Here is a 15815-nt window from a genome sequence, read left to right as displayed (position 1 = left end):
CATCTTCCCCGGTGGCAGATAAACGGTGCCGAGACAATAAAGGGGAGATTGACGGCTCAGATTGATCTCAACATTGCTGTGCAGGGCGTAAATTCCATCTGCATAGAGTGTCAAAACAATTTGTCGTAATAAGAAGAGGAACAGCCTGCACCAGCCTCATGCACAGACGGGCTGAAAATAGCGGGAGCTGGGAAGAACGTATTTGGCAGACGAAGAATACAAGTGTGATTCTCATCTTTGCAGCTTCGTTTCACCATCGCGGGCTGAGATACGAGTCCAGTGCGTGAGCACTGTTCCAAGGCCATAATTAAAGTCAGATTTCAGAAGTAAGCATCATAAGTTGCTTATTATTTCTGGAATCTGTAGGTACTAAAAATGTCCCCAGCCAGTACGAGGCTGCCGGAGGAAGCCCCCCTCTTCTTCCTAATTTTTTCCAGGTCAGCAGTAAGTTATTAAGGGCTTCTGAAGCCACTTACAAACTCAGCCAAAAGAATCAGCCTGAAGTTTTTGTGTTTTTCCGACAGCAATGAGAGGTTACACAAACTGAGGGGCAAGTCACATCCCTTTGAAGGTTCCTCAGGCCGCAAAAGCCCATGGTCCTTGCAAGAGGGGACAATGTGCACGGAGATCCCAGTACAAATGCACCCAACCCTGGGCAGAAAACAGGAATTCTGCCCAGCTGTTCATTTACAGCTTTGCTCATCTCCTGGCATCGCCACAATCCCTGCAGTCAAGCAACATTAAGAGTTGCCAAAAAACAGTCCCAGGGTAGGAGCTGGTGACTGTCATATGGTACCGAGCTAAGACTTGGTCACCTCCCTTAGCCAGAGTATCAGCAAAGGGATTATATATATTTTTAAAGCTCAGCACCCAAGAAGCCCTGAACCCTCTTCGGCAGCTTTTAGAGATCCACCAAGAAAATGAGGGCAGGCCATCAACCCCAGGAGTCACCCCAGGCAATCCCATCCCGCTTGGAAGAGAGACAAAGAGCCGAGGATGTTACACGCTGTAGTAACACATGATTATATAGAAGCTTTCCTGCTCCTACGACTTGGGTACCGGGGAAGGAAGCCCATCTCCTTCGCGCACACATCTGGATTGCGTTTGCGGAATTTCCAGCTCCGCTTCCCCAGATGGACGGGTGCCCGGAGCCGGCAGCGGGGTCGTCCGCCGGCGCAAGTGCCGTACAGTCAGCTGACTGCAGAAAATGAGCCAAAATGCTGCAAAATACACATTTTGCCCCGAAAGGCAATGGTAGCTTCCCTGAAGTTATTTTTGATGGGAGGTTCAAACAAAAATACGCAGCTTCTAAGCTCAAAGTAAGGCACAGAGCATTCAAAAGCAATCAGTAATCACGGCAGACAACTGAATGATGGCAATCTACCAGCAGTGAAATTAAATTTTAACTTTCCACACAAATCCTTTCAGGCTGCATATTTATATATTTAGTAATAAAAACCATATTCATGCCCATTGTCAGCTGTAAAAGTTCTACAGTCATAACAACAGCGTTAATGGAAGCTGAAAGTGGAACAACATTGCCGGGCTCAGTAGCTTCATCTCTGATGACTTTTCTGAAGTAATTCTAAGGTTTTTTTGCAAAAGACATTAAACTCAGAAAAGTCCTATAGGCAGACTGGGGATGTACCTGACAGAGAAGAAAACCCCAAACATCCACACTCAGTTTTGAGATTTTAAATCAAAGTCGTTATATAATGATACATTATGAACCCCTAATTAGTATAGTTTTGAGGCAGCATATCTTTTTTTTAAGGACTGACAAAATATTTTTATATTCAATTATAGATTGGATTAGTCTCAAGGAGAGAGATTTCTTTCCAAGTAAAAGCAAAAAGTAACTTTAACATTGGCAGAATGGCTATATTGTGAGAACCTTTTGTTTCTTCGTGTAGATCTGATTCAGCATCACCCAGAAGCTTCAGCATCACAAGAAATCTGCTCTCTCACTTTTGATACCATCTTCCACAGGTACATTGTGTCTGAACAGTATGAAAAGCCCAAGAACCCGCTGACTGAGTGTCAAGGGTTAAGATTGCGGGGTGACAATCAAACCCTGGCAGATGTATTGTTAACCTCCTCTCTCCCCGCTTCCCCATTTTGCCCCTCTCTCTCCCCCCTTCCCACTCAGCACAGGCAATCGGGAGGGAAAGGACAGAGAGAAGAGAGCTGGAAAAATTAAAGATGTTTTACTAATGCTACTAATAAGAACAGAGAAAATAATACAAAATATACAAAACCAATCTTGAAAGTCCCAGCAACTGCAGAGCCGGCACCCAAAGTCCTGGACTGGACTCTGCAGCCAACCGGAGCTGGATTCAGTCTGTCACTGGGCCTCAGTTCGCAGGGACGACTCGCAAGGTCCTCTCCTAATGTCGGCCATAAGGAGAAGGGACGAGATCCTCGTGATCTCCTACTTTTATATGAAGTATTCACATGAATGGGATGTTATACACAGTTGGTCAGTTTCTTGGTCACCTGTTTCTCATTGCCCCTCTCCCGAGATGTCCATCCGTGCTTATCAATAACTTCCCATTCCATTGCTATGTTCACCAAAACATGGATCTGCTTCTCCAAGAAAATGCAGCTAATATGAAGGTTTAGCTGACAGGCAAATTCACTAGAAGAGAAACTTGTTTTTTAACAAAACCAGGACACTGAGGCTCAATCTTGCAAAGTACCAGAATTATATTAAACTGAACAATATCTACCAATGAGCTAAAATGGTACTATTTGAAGGGAAAAGATGTAGAGAAAGATCTTAATAGATATTCATTTATTCTCCCTCAGTCACGTAACAAAGTCCATGACTCATGACAAGGGATGAGGGACAATGTCTTTTAAAACTGAAACGTGAAACTAAATTACACTTTTAACTCCAAATACCAGAATACCTGCTTGTCTATCATTCACCACCACAGACCGACAAGATGTCCCTTCGGAGGTGCAAACAAATGGGGAACTTTGTCACATTTCTTAATGAATTATTTAACTTTGTCTTCACAGGTTAAGAATTCGTATCTACGTTCTGTCAGTGTCTGGGATCTCACCCCAAAAATGTGTTGCTGTGGCAGATCAGGCTCTACATGTACTACAAGTGCTGAATTTTATATCGAATCCCCTTTAAGTGGGTAGAAATACCACATTTTTAAAATTGCCAGAACACACTTGTTGCAATTCTGCCTTTTTATGTTTTTGTAACTGGCTTTTTGTGATTTGGTTTCTGGGAATAACTATGATGAAGATGTTGATAATCTCAGATCGGACAGTGCATTTCCCCGAAAGTCAAAAAACCCAAACAAAACAGTGTGGGAAAGAGAAGGAAAGTTCTAAAACCAACTTGTAACAAAAAATCTGAGCCGAGGAGGCTTGAAACTTGTAGGTGCTCCCAAAAAGCCTCATGAGCTGGGTTAATGTGCATTTAAGCTCAATTAAATTAAGCACAACACCACAGCATTGTGTCTCTAGAGGAAGAGTTTACAGACCTGAACCTCAAATAAACCTCTTTAAAACGCAAATCTCTGCGAAAGGAATCGCCCCTAATACCTTCGCTTTGTCCAGAGGGCTCAGCCAGGCCCATTGGCACCAACCTGGATGTGGTTTTGAGTGACATCTGGACCATTAGGGGCAGGATTCAGTAAGCGATGTCTAAATCTCCCAAGGAATGTCATCCAGTGAGAACTCGGCATATATGGAGCTCAGTGATGGATAAATACGTAGAGCTGCCTGGGTCTCGTCATGGAGTTGCCTTCTTGAATTTTGGCACTAAATAGCCAACCCAGCTCTGGTTTTGCTATCTAATATACTTGTTTAGAAGTGTATTTAGTGTAAATAAATACAGACCAGGATAAAATATCCCGTGTCTGTGTCAATTCACTTCTCTCCCAATGAAGAAACAACCCATGCACGGAGCCCAAGCCGCCCTGTCATGGTTGTGTAAAGCTATTGCATAAAAGCATAATCAACACTGTATTTTAACCAAATTGGAGGCAATTAGATCCCGTTGCTCCTCAGGAATCCGAGCTGCAGATGTTCTGTCTCCCCTGCCAGAGTGAGGGACTTTAAAACTATCATAAACAAACATGGCTAATTTAAAGGAATCATTTCATCTTGAAAGGGGCACATCTCTCTATTTTATGCTTGCGTAAATCAAAATCGGCTCGATTGATTTTGCGGGAAGTTTCCACAAAGACGCGATGGATGTGCTAAGACGAGGCGAGAGGAATTTCAACTCAACCGAGGAAAGAGAAATCAGGAGTCTCACCTTCTGCACGGAGCTTTCTCCTAAATATTTGCTCTCATTTTTACCAGTCTAACCCCACAGAGAATCCCAGAATGTCAGGGATTGGAAAGGACCTGGAAAGCTCATCCAGTGCAATCCCCCCATGGAGCAGGAACACCCAGCTGAGGTTCCACAGGAAGGTGTCCAGGCGGGTTTGAATGTCTGCAGAGAAGGAGACTCCACAGCCCCCCTGGGCAGCCTGGGCCAGGCTCTGCCACCCTCACCGGGAAGAAGTTTCTTCTCAAATTTCAGTGGAAGCTCTTGTGTTCCAGTTTGAACCCATTACCCCTTGTCCTACCATTGTTTGTCACCGAGAAGAGCCTGGCTCCATCCTCCTGACACTCACCCTTTAGATATCTGTAAACATTAATGAGGTCACCCCTCAGTCTCCTCTTCTCCAGCTCCAGAGCCCCAGCTCCCTCAGCCTTTCCTCACACGGGAGATGCTCCACTCCCTTCAGCATCTTTGTTGCCCTGCGCTGGACTCTCTCCAGCAGTTCCCTGTCCTTCTGGAGCTGAGGGGCCACAACTGGACACAATATTCCAGGTGTGGTCTCAAATGATGGCAGAATCTGTTATTCCATTGTTCATGGGGTCAAGAGTTTCCCTGATGATTGAGACCAAAGCAACCACAGGTCTGGGATGAGACAGCTCAGCAAACCCTGGGGAGACTTGTAGTGCACAAATACCACCTTCATATAAAAACAAAGCTTTTTACGCTGCTCTTTCTTATTAAGCAGAAGTTCCAATTTGGCCTCGTCGCTTCACTTGAAGTAAAAAATTAAAAATGAAAAGGACCTGTACTTATAAAACGTTTACGTTCTTATTGCACTTGCTGTACACATCAGAATGCGAATCATAACAACCCTGCAGAGCTCGCACGCTCCTTGTTATACGGCTTCCTTAGGTAGTAGTGAAAGGGTGAATAACAATATTCACAGTTCCCTGCAGTCAGGAAAATGTAAATATTTGTTTAAAGTCCTTACAAGACAAACCTACAGTAAATTTGAAAAATGTCCCCCATATTATTTAAACTAAATCCTCCTCTTTAACCTAACAAAGTTAACCTTACAACATGGCAGCTAAACGATCCATTAATTTCATTTCAAAATCTCAGTTCTCTCTTTAAGAACCAGAGACCAGGTGACAAACAGGATGGGTAATATGGTCTCTCAAGAAACATTTTTCTGTGATTTAGAATGATTCCATCCACCATGTGCTTCTGCTGAGCCCTCAGCCAGCATTTGGAAAGCAGGGGGTAAAGAAATCTTAGGTCAGTTCTCGATCGCATTAAGACGGAGAAAACTGAAGTTCTAGAGTATTTATCAACCTGTTCTTCAAAACCAGAAAAGATAGTCCAGCCATTCTGGGTACAGGATCACTGACTCTAAATGCATTCCTAGGAGTACAAAAAATGAAGGAAATAAGTTATTCACAGACAGCACGACAAGAAGGTGTTTTTGTAAGAGGCTTTTTGCAATTTGGTTTCTGGTAATAACTATGACAAAGATGTTGATAATCTCAGATTGGACATTTCCCCGAAAGACAAAACAAAAACCAGTGTGGGGAAATAGTGGGAAGAGAATCAGGCTCTGGACACCATTAGGTGGAAGAACAATAGCGAAAAAACAAACAAAACAAACCTTCATATACTATAAAAGTGTGTGAACACAACATAATTATTGTCACACATGGGCAATATGAGTCACTGTGGCTCACGCTTCTTCCAGTGTGATTTATAACATAATATTCGTTGTGATTCTACATCCCTAGCAAAAAAAAACCCAAAAACAAAACAAAAAGAGCCCAAAGCAAAAATAACAACCCCCCCAAAATATATCAAAGAGGTTTTCCACATATTTCAACCTCAGGAATGCTTTTCTAGTCCTAAAGAGTGGAGAGCAAGCATCTGGGTTAGCACAGCTAATTAAAGCGTATGAAAAACCTCTTCTATAGCTGACTTGCGAAGCTGATAACACATAAGTTATAACTTGTAGAAGACATGATAAACTCTGTCCTTTACAGAAAGAAATGCACTTCCAACATGACTTACTGTAAACAGATCTCAGGGTAGAGCAGCTTCTAATCAGAGGCAGCTCCGTAATGGACTTGTTGAGCGGTGACACTTCCTACAACCCTTGGCACATGGTGAATAATGACGCCGTTGTGGTTAAACCAGATAAGGCTCCATACTAATATAGGGAATGAAGTGTGGGGATTTTGACCGCATTAAGCCAAAATTTACAAACATGAAGCTGAAATGTTTGACAGACACAGGAAGAAGAGCCACCAGGAGAACATTGCGCTAAGCTGGGGAAAGGATCTTGGCCTGTGAGCTTTAATTTTAATGTAAGGGAAAAAACTCACTTTAACATCAATGTAAGGGGGAAGAAAATCACTTTGTGTCACCTTTGAAGAAAATGACACATCATGAGTCAGTTAAACGAGAAAAGCGTCAATGGTTCCAGCTCATGTCCAAGGGGCCCATGGACAGCGGCCACAAGGCTGGAGGATTAACGCACAATAACTCTGCCCCCCGGCGAGGAGTTGACACCAGAGCATCAGACAACTCCATTAGGGCCTTATTGCTCGTCCGCCGCGGCCCCCGCGAGCAGATGGAGCAGCTATTTACCCAAATGCACCGTGACTCCTGGTTTATACATGAGCATCTGGGATTCTCCTGACGCGGGGCGATGCGCAACATCCTCCGATCTACCAACTGTCCCAATTAAAGATTCGGATAAATAAGTTGGCGGTGAAGGTGCCTTGGTCGAACTGCAAAGCAGCAAGAGGTGTGAGGGGTCAAGTGTTTCCGCAGGATTTATATTTACCAAGCAAAGGAATTTCTCCATTGAGCTGTGGCAGAATTAGGTCCAGACACGAGGAGGGAGATGAAGGCAGTGGCTGGATAACCAGCAATTGCTTCGTTTCAACTGAAGCGAATTTGAATGTAATGTTAGAGATATTAAAACAACCCTCTTTATTGCCCTTTGAAACAAAATATACATGTAGTTAGAGCTATATAATTTCCTGCTAATATACATTTTGATCTGAGGATAATGTGTAGTATCACCATTTTTCTGCGCATTCTACAAAAGGACTCTAATACCTTAGAACCATTTAATCAACATCCTATGCAGGCAGTGAATAGATAATTGAAATATAAGTACTGTCATCCATATCCCCTTTGGGAAAGTGACACAGTAAGCATTATATCATTCCATTAGTCCATCCTTTGATGTGGGTTTTATTCTCATTAAACTATGTTTTAGCCTCAAGGTTTCTTCCCCAGCCCCCACCTCCCCATGACGTGGCCATGCCGGAAAAATACATTAAAAATACCCTGCTGTTCCAAAGGCAAGAACTACAGTTTTACAAGCAATTGGACATGTCAAAAATATAAAGCTGCCTTTTTAATTTCTTGTTTACCCACTACAGTCCATGACAGCTTCTGGAAAACACAGGGTGGAATAAAACAAGAAGAAGCCAGGAGGGTGGTGGTGGGGAAAGAATGCATGTACTTGTTTTCAAATAATAAAGCCTGAATACAAGCAGGATAAAGAAAATGCTTGAAAAGGCTGCCGTGGTGGTGTCTGCTTTGAATTGTGCCCTGTTTAAACAAGAGGAAAGCCTCCCACTGAAAAAAGCAACATTTTTATCATTCAGAAAGATCTCAGGGCAGTCCCTTGAAAATGAGGTATTTTCTAAACAAAATATTGGAATGTTTCCCTGCAGGGAATGAGCATCTGAGCTCTTAGAAATGATTATTCTTGAAGAACTGTAGGTTTATGGAGTCCTTGTTTTATTTGTTTTAACTTAAGGCGAATGAAACCTGTCTGAAATGACCACCCAAGGGAGCGGAGCAGGCAGCTAAGCAGAGGCTGATCTTTCAATGGGAACCGAAGTCGGACTGAAACCCTTGGGGAGGTTTTAAACCACCGGCTTAACCCGGGCTGGCTAAACGCTTAATGCAGGTCTCAGCATAAGCCGGGGACATGGATTTCCTCTCACTTACATCAGTGTAGCTCCAACATCAGTAGAAACATTCCTGATTTACATTAGTGTTAGAAAGCAAAGAATCAAGCTAATTACACTGAGCTATCAACAGTGATTACAGGAGGATTGTTTTTAAATGCATCCATGTTTTTTCAGCAGGGACTGGTTTTGTTACACTTGTAGGTCTACTACAGGCAATGGAGTGGAAAACTGTGCTTTACATAGAACTTAGTTGCAATTTGGTTTTGAATAAACATGAAAGTTTGACATGTTTCAATTTTCTATTGGTTTATCAACGTCCAACTTACATATATGCAAATACAACTACAACTCATGAATACAAGCCATCAGTGAGAAACATTACGAGCTCAGGAGCTCTTTTTGGCTTATAGTTTAAACTGCCCAAAGTCAACACTCTACTCAGAAATGTCAACAAGTAGGAAAAGCATCACTGTCTCCATTAATTGCAAAACCCATCAACGGCAGCTGTAAGAAGCAGGAAGCTCATGCAGAACACAGCTCCTTGTGCACTGCAAAGTGAGGAGGGTAAGGGGATTCTAACAAATATTCACCCAACAACATGAAGATGTATTTCTGTTGAAGCACCCAAGGCATTATCTATGCTGACAAATTAGTAGACTTGCTTTTCTTCAGTGCACAAGGAAAAGCAAGTTTGAGAGCATAAATATTCTGCTTAAGGAGAATATAACTGAATTCCATAGCATATTATTCCTATATTGAAGATTTTTGGGACAAGCTTGGAGCCCCAGCCCCAGTCCTGGGCAGACCCGCAGCCCCTGCTAAGACCAAAGTCAAAGGACTTGGTACAGAAAGCAGTTCCAAATTGCAAAATACTGCAGAAGCAGAACCAAGAGGTGTCTACATGGTCATGAATTAGTTATTTAGAACACGCTGTTTGATTGCTTGGTTTTTTTTAAGATGAAAAACTATTCCTGTACAACTATTAAGTTTTTTATGAGTGCTTAGCACAGCAGATCCAGCAGTACTGCAAGTTCATAAAACCAGCCGCTTTTCAACAGGAGCGTGTGCGGTTCTGGGTAGAAGGGCAATCAAAACCGTCACTTTGTACAATATAATGGAGCAGGACACTTGTCATCCTCACGGCCTAAGCTCACTCAGCTACTGCAGCTAATATTAGAGATTTATTTAAATTAATCTGCGGGAAAATTAAATCCATTACCTTAAAAAGCAAGGGAATAAATCATACCCAACAGGAAACCAGGGAAAGCTGCTGCCACTTCAGTCGGATCTAAGATGGTGTGAGCACATGAATTTTTTCCTCGTCAACGACATAAAACCAATTCAGAGCAGGAAAAATCATATCAGCTGTTGTTACAATGCAAAACGCAAATATGTTCAATGTATTTAACACGGCAGCCAAAGTATGAAGAACATCTCAAGCTGTTTGTATTTCCAAACAAGACTTGAGGGGTCAGAGGAGGGAGGGGGACGTGTGGGCAAGGCTGGAATGATGGATGGCGTTTAGTGGCATGCTGTGTTTGGGTCTACTCTTGTTATTTTTGCAACAGGATGTCTCTGATTACTCTCTGAATAGCGAATAAGGATGGTTACGTCTCACTGCTCAAAGGGAACATTTTTTTCCAGCCTTACAAATTAAATTGGACATCGTAAAGCAAGCAGTCAATGAACTATCAGGTGCTGTTTGTCACAAATATAGCGACGGTGACAGAAAATTCCTGGGGGGCATCAGCGGTGGGTTTGGGGTTGGTAAACAAGGTGTAGATACTCTCGTCCTACTCTTGTCCTACATACAGCAGATTCCAGTGCTGCAGAGTCCTTTTGTGTCATTGCATGTACAGGTTCATCCAGGCCAAATGATATAAAATATATATAGCAGAGGCACACTAAGCCACTAGGTAGTTATTTCAGCCTTAAAGTTGGTGCCATATGGAGAGGACTTCCAAAAGAATGGAGGACAATTCCTTTTCCAAATCCCATCCTTCCCGAGGTGTTTGCGAAACTGGCTCCTGGCTCACAGGGCACTGTCTGGGGCAATGGTCAGGCCAAATCAGCCCAACTTCAACACGTCCTGAGTGTCACCAGTGGGATAACGATGTCCCCTGTCCACAGCCAGACCTCAGAGGATGTCGTGATGTTCACATGTGCAGCCCCAGAACATTCCTGTGAAAGCTACTGAGGTTCCCCACCCATGCCAAAGGCAACTGCAAGTCCTTGGCGACTTGTAGAAAGAGCTCAGGCAGGAGGATCTGGGAACCACAGGAACATGTACGCAGGAAAATGAAAGCACACAAGTTTTGCCAAGATAGCGGGTTTTTTTTGAAGTAAAGGTTTCAGGTGGAAAGGAAGGGGAAAAAAGTTGGAAGCAAGGTCAGTTAGAACGGATGGTTGATCTTAAACCTAACTAAACTCAGGGCTGAAACTACAAATGGAGGCCACAAAGTGAAACACACGGGAATAATTTCTCTACGCCAGCATAAGATTTCCTAATGAGCCAACTCCAGGAATTAGCTCATCTAAAATTGAGACACCAGCTCATCCAGGGCCTGGATGACTCAGTAAGACCAAGGAACCTCTCACTGGGAGTTTCCAGTTGGATTCTGGCCCAAGTTCAAAGGATCTGAGAATTGTCTTCATGATGCCTCTATAGAAAATGTCACCGGTCCCAGTGGGCAGAAGTTCACATCAAAGCCACCACTGAAAGCCTTTCCCAGAAGGTGCAGGGAGTCAACACGATGGAGAGTTAACAGCCTTCACACTCCTCAAAAGGGACGTCAAGCTCAGGACCGGACCGTACAAAAACCACTATGATTCTGCTACCAATACTGACCAGTTCTGTAACAAGCACTATGCGAAATAAAAAGAAAGAAAGAAACAAAGAAGGGAAATAGCACAGATGATGTAACACAGAATTAAAAAGCACCAAACATTTCATGATACGAAGCAGCTAAGGAGAAGAAAATGTCAAAACTCAAATGTGAGACAAATTCTGGGCAAGAACTCTGTACATAACCCAAGATCCCTGGATTCCTTCCCAGAGCCAAGACACCAGTCTCTTACATCCAATTTATCTGTCTCTGTCTCGTCTGGTTTTGACTAGTTATAGCATAAGCATTTAAAGGTTTTATTTAATCAGCCGGGAAGGAAAGAGTACAAAGAACACCAGGGAATATGTGGCAAAATATAACAAGGTTAGATGACTTGCAGTGGATTATTCTGCTCTGCACACCACAGGAGAAATAACCCAGTCGAGCTCTGTGCACTCAATGGTCTGCAGGGAACGAGAGCGGCATTATTCAAGGTAAGTGACGCTTTAAAGAACTTTAAATTAGCTGTTGACAGTCAGGTAGATAGATTGATGAGTGATTACACAAAGTCCCCAACATTACCACTTTGTGGTGAAAGCAAATATGAAGGGGGGGAAGTAAGAAAATCCATTAAATATGGTTTTGCCTATCTGTGGTGCATTCGGATGACGGTCAAGTTCGCTTAAGGACACTGGAAACTTAGAAAAGCAATTCTTTTCTCTAAATCAAAAGTTGACAGAAAGTTTCCCAACTATAATTTGGACTCCAGAGAGACTGCAAGACCTGCTAGTAGACTATGTTAAACAAAAATTAATGAGAAATTCCCCCATCATCTTTCTTCCTACCAAGTGTTCCTTCTTCCAGGGCTAAAGGACCACGTGCAAGCTCCCTGAACTGCGCAATTCGCTGTACAACAACAGCTGCCCTCACTGCAGTGCTCCCTAAAAACTCTTTTTAAATAAAATTAACTCAACTCCGGAATCTGTAATTAGCACCATCATCAAGAACAAATCAGAACAAGTTTATTGAAGCGCTCTAGCTATTTACAATGAGAGTTAATTTACCCCCAAGGTTCGCTCTACTACTTTGTCTCAATTTTCTTGTAATTTCATCCATCACATTTTTTTCAATCCTCCAAAGGTGATGGATAAAACACAGAAATAAATAGGACCAACTGTTCACAGAAGCCTAGGGGAAAACATAATTTTGTTATAAATAATCCTTGGCACAAATCATGGAAATGCAATACTAAAATTGTTTGTTGAATCATTTATGAATTGGGCCTTCAGTTTTAGTTCACAAATAACTTAAGAGTTTTTTGTTGATGCTCCTTTTCACTTTGCTTTTTAGCTGGAAAACAGCCTTTGAGAAACTACACTGATACATAATCCAGAAAACACACCGAATGAAGCTTTTTTTTTCAAGGGAACCCCTATGCTAATACTGGGCTTATTTTGGGTGTTGGAGGGGATTTACTTATGGATGATGATAAGCTAAATTATGACAAATTTTAACTTTCTTTTCATAAGATGCCACCATTCTGAGCTTTCACCCCAGCTTTATACTAAAAACATAGAAAAGGCAAAGACAACACAATGCCTTGAAGAAACTACTAAAATTTGAGTTGCGGGCACCTCTGCTGGGAGATCAAATGAACACAGAATCACAGAATCCCAGAATGTCAGGGGTTGGAAGGGACCTGGAAAGCTCACCCAGTGCAATCCCCCCGCCGGAGCAGGAACACCCAGCTGAGGTTCCACAGGAAGGTGTCCAGGCGGGTTTGAATGTCTGCAGAGAAGGAGACTCCACAACCTCCCTGGGCAGCCTGGGCCAGGCTCTGCCACCCTCACTGGGAACAAGTTTCTTCTCAAATTTCAGTGGAACCTCTTGTATTCCAGTTTGAACCCATTACCCCTTGTCCTATCATTGGTTGTCACCCAGAAGAGCCTGGCTCCATCCTCCTGACACTCACCCTTTAGATATCTGTAAACATTAATGAGGTCACCCCTCAGTCTCCTCTTCTCCAGCTCCAGAGCCCCAGCTCCCTCAGCCTTTCCTCACACGGGAGATGCTCCACTCCCTTCAGCATCTTTGTTGCCCTGCGCTGGACTCTCTCCAGCAGTTCCCTGTCCTTCTGGAACTGAGGGGCCACAACTGGACACAATATTCCAGATGTGGTCTCCCCAGGGCAGAGTAGAGGGGAAGGAGAACCTCTCTCGAGGCGTGATCTAACAGATACATCTGACCACTAAAACAATGTACACTTTTGTGTCCGTTCTTAGGTGTGAAATTTTGAAGATCTGGTGTTACAAACGAATGCAAAAGTTCAGTGGAACAGAAGCGGCTGCTACCACGCTCTGCACATATACACGAGGGGAAATTCTCCTGTCTTGAGAAATTCAGTATTTTAGAGGACAGCTGATCACCCAAACTCCTCACATGAAAGTTCTAAACACGGAGAAGTGTCTAAGAACAGAGAGGTGTGTTTCTTTCTTAAGTCTTTTGTCTGAAATTGTTATTTTTTGACATCTGATGAGCGGGAGAAGCTTGGAGACAGATAAAAGCAATGCAAAGGCTCGTTTCTCATCAGCCGGAGCAGGTGTGCACAGCCTTACCTGATCTGTCCTCGCACCAGCGGTCTGTTTTTTGTCCTGTTCATATTTGAGTCAAACGGAACCTCAAAGAACTGTAACGAAGAGAAGAAAAAAACAGAAGAATCAAATGAAAGGATGTCAGAAAGCATGCCATGCGTGGAATGTGCTGTCTGCATCTGTAGGTGCTTTAATCTCTATTTTTGAAGGTTCAGGAATACAACAAAAATGGCAAACTCCTTTTGCTGAGCTTTGATAGTGTGTGTTAATGCTTTTGGCATCCGCTTTGAAAAATAAATCACCTGGAGGAGAAAAATGGTTTATGTGGGTCCTCAAAAGTTAATCATTTAAAGTGGAGTTTAATTCCAAGTTCTGTTCTTAACAGGTTCGATACAGCGTTTATGCAAAATTATCTGTATGTATACATGCAGCTCTGCCCCCTGTTTTGTATTAATGCAAACAAACCTTGCAAATGTTGTGCTGCTGCTATTTAAAAGACAAACATGCAATTTTTTCCCCAAGATCATCTAACTTCTGAAAATCTATAACCCACCCCAAAATCAATCAGCTCTTGTAAAATGCTCCTGAAGTTGCACTGAGCATCTAGTTGGAGCAGCAGGGAATGAACACACCATATGGTGTTATTTAATGTCACAACCCAATTTGACTTTAAACACCACCTATGGGAAAATTCAGGCAGCGCTATCTTCACAGAGAATCCCAGAGTGTCAGGGGTTGGAAGGGACCTTAAAAGCTCACCCAGTGCAATCCCCCCATGGAGCAGGAACACCCAGCTGAGGTTCCACAGGAAGGTGTCCAGGCGGGTTTGAAAGTCTGCAGAGAAGGAGACTCCACAACCTCCCTGGGCAGCCTGGGCCAGGCTCTGGCACCCTCACTGAGAAGAAGTTTCTCCTCAGATATAAGTGGAACCTCCTGTGTTCCAGTCTGCACCCATTGCCCCTTGTCCTGTCACTGGTTGTCACCGAGAAGAGCCTGGCTCCATCCTCCTGACACTCACCCTTTACATATTGATCACCATGAATGAGTCACCCCTCAGTCTCCTCCTCTCCAGCTCCAGAGCCCCAGCTCCCTCAGCTTTTCCTCACACGGGAGATGCTCCACTCCCTTCAGCATCTTTGTTGCCCTGCGCTGGACTCTCTCCAGCAGTTCCCTGTCCTTCTGGAACTGAGGGGCCACAACTGGACACAATATTCCAGGTGTGGTCTCCCCAGGGCAGAGCAGAGGGGCAGGAGAACCTCTCTGACCTACTGACCACCCCCTTCTAATCCACCCCAGGTACCATTGGCCTTCCTGGCCACAATGGCCCAGTGCTGGCTCATGGTCACCCTGCTGTCCCCAGGACCCCCAGGTCCCTCTCCCCTACACTGCTCTCTAATAGGTCATTCCCCACCTACTGGAACCTGGGGTTGTTCTTTTCATTCTCAGAATTCCTGCAGGCTTTTCTGTGATCCGTTTTAAAAAGAATATTACTGGACAAGCTGAATGCGCTTTTCCATACAGCAAATTGTAAAGCCTATTAGCTTTACGTGTGCAAAATAATACTAAATAGAATAAGCATATATTTATTTATAAAAAGAGAAGTATGTTTTCATAGAAAGAATATTTTCTACTGACGTTACGTCTGAGGTTTTGGGGTAGGATCCCAATTATGGTGAATATGTAGGAAAAGCACCATAACAAATCATAATTCCAACCAACGAGCCTGCCAGTCAGTTCAGTGGAGTCAAACTGCAGACAGATTTAAGGTGACCATATGATAAATAACCATATGATAAAATCTACATTATTCCAGCAAGCTGATGTAACCTTTTACACAACAGAAGGCAAAATGAACAAACATCTTTATTTTGGCAGTGTCACATCACTGGCTTTGCTGCTTCACGGGGCTGTGTTCCCGGGGGACACAGGGACCCAGTGCACACCGGGGGAAAGACGCTTAAATTACAGGCACACAGAGATTACAGGATGCACTTTCCCATCTATTACCTTGAATTAATGACTCTATAACAATTTGTGAACCTCTTGCTGTCGCTCCTATGTCCTGCAAGTGTGTCGGGGATCTGATGCCCACAGACACCCCAAACCTGTGCACCCCACTGCC

The 15815-nt window shown here is 43.4% G+C and overlaps 1 protein-coding gene across 3 annotated transcripts in view; it reads right to left on the bottom strand.

Annotated features, from left to right (window-relative positions):
- Positions 1-15815, bottom strand: part of COX10 (cytochrome c oxidase assembly factor heme A:farnesyltransferase COX10) — a 106030-nt gene that overhangs the window by 22067 nt on the left and 68148 nt on the right. For all 3 annotated transcript variants that reach the window (XM_065852601.2, XM_071816458.1, XM_065852603.2), the window contains exon 5: positions 13718-13788. In XM_065852601.2, the coding sequence (XP_065708673.1) occupies positions 13718-13788 (71 nt within the window). The remainder of the gene's footprint in view (positions 1-13717; positions 13789-15815) is intronic.

This window comes from Patagioenas fasciata, chromosome 18 (genome assembly GCF_037038585.1).
Source record: "Patagioenas fasciata isolate bPatFas1 chromosome 18, bPatFas1.hap1, whole genome shotgun sequence".
Taxonomy (NCBI): domain Eukaryota; kingdom Metazoa; phylum Chordata; class Aves; order Columbiformes; family Columbidae; genus Patagioenas; species Patagioenas fasciata.
Note: the sequence above shows the minus strand (reverse complement) of the source record. Positions and strands in the feature narration are given on the sequence as shown.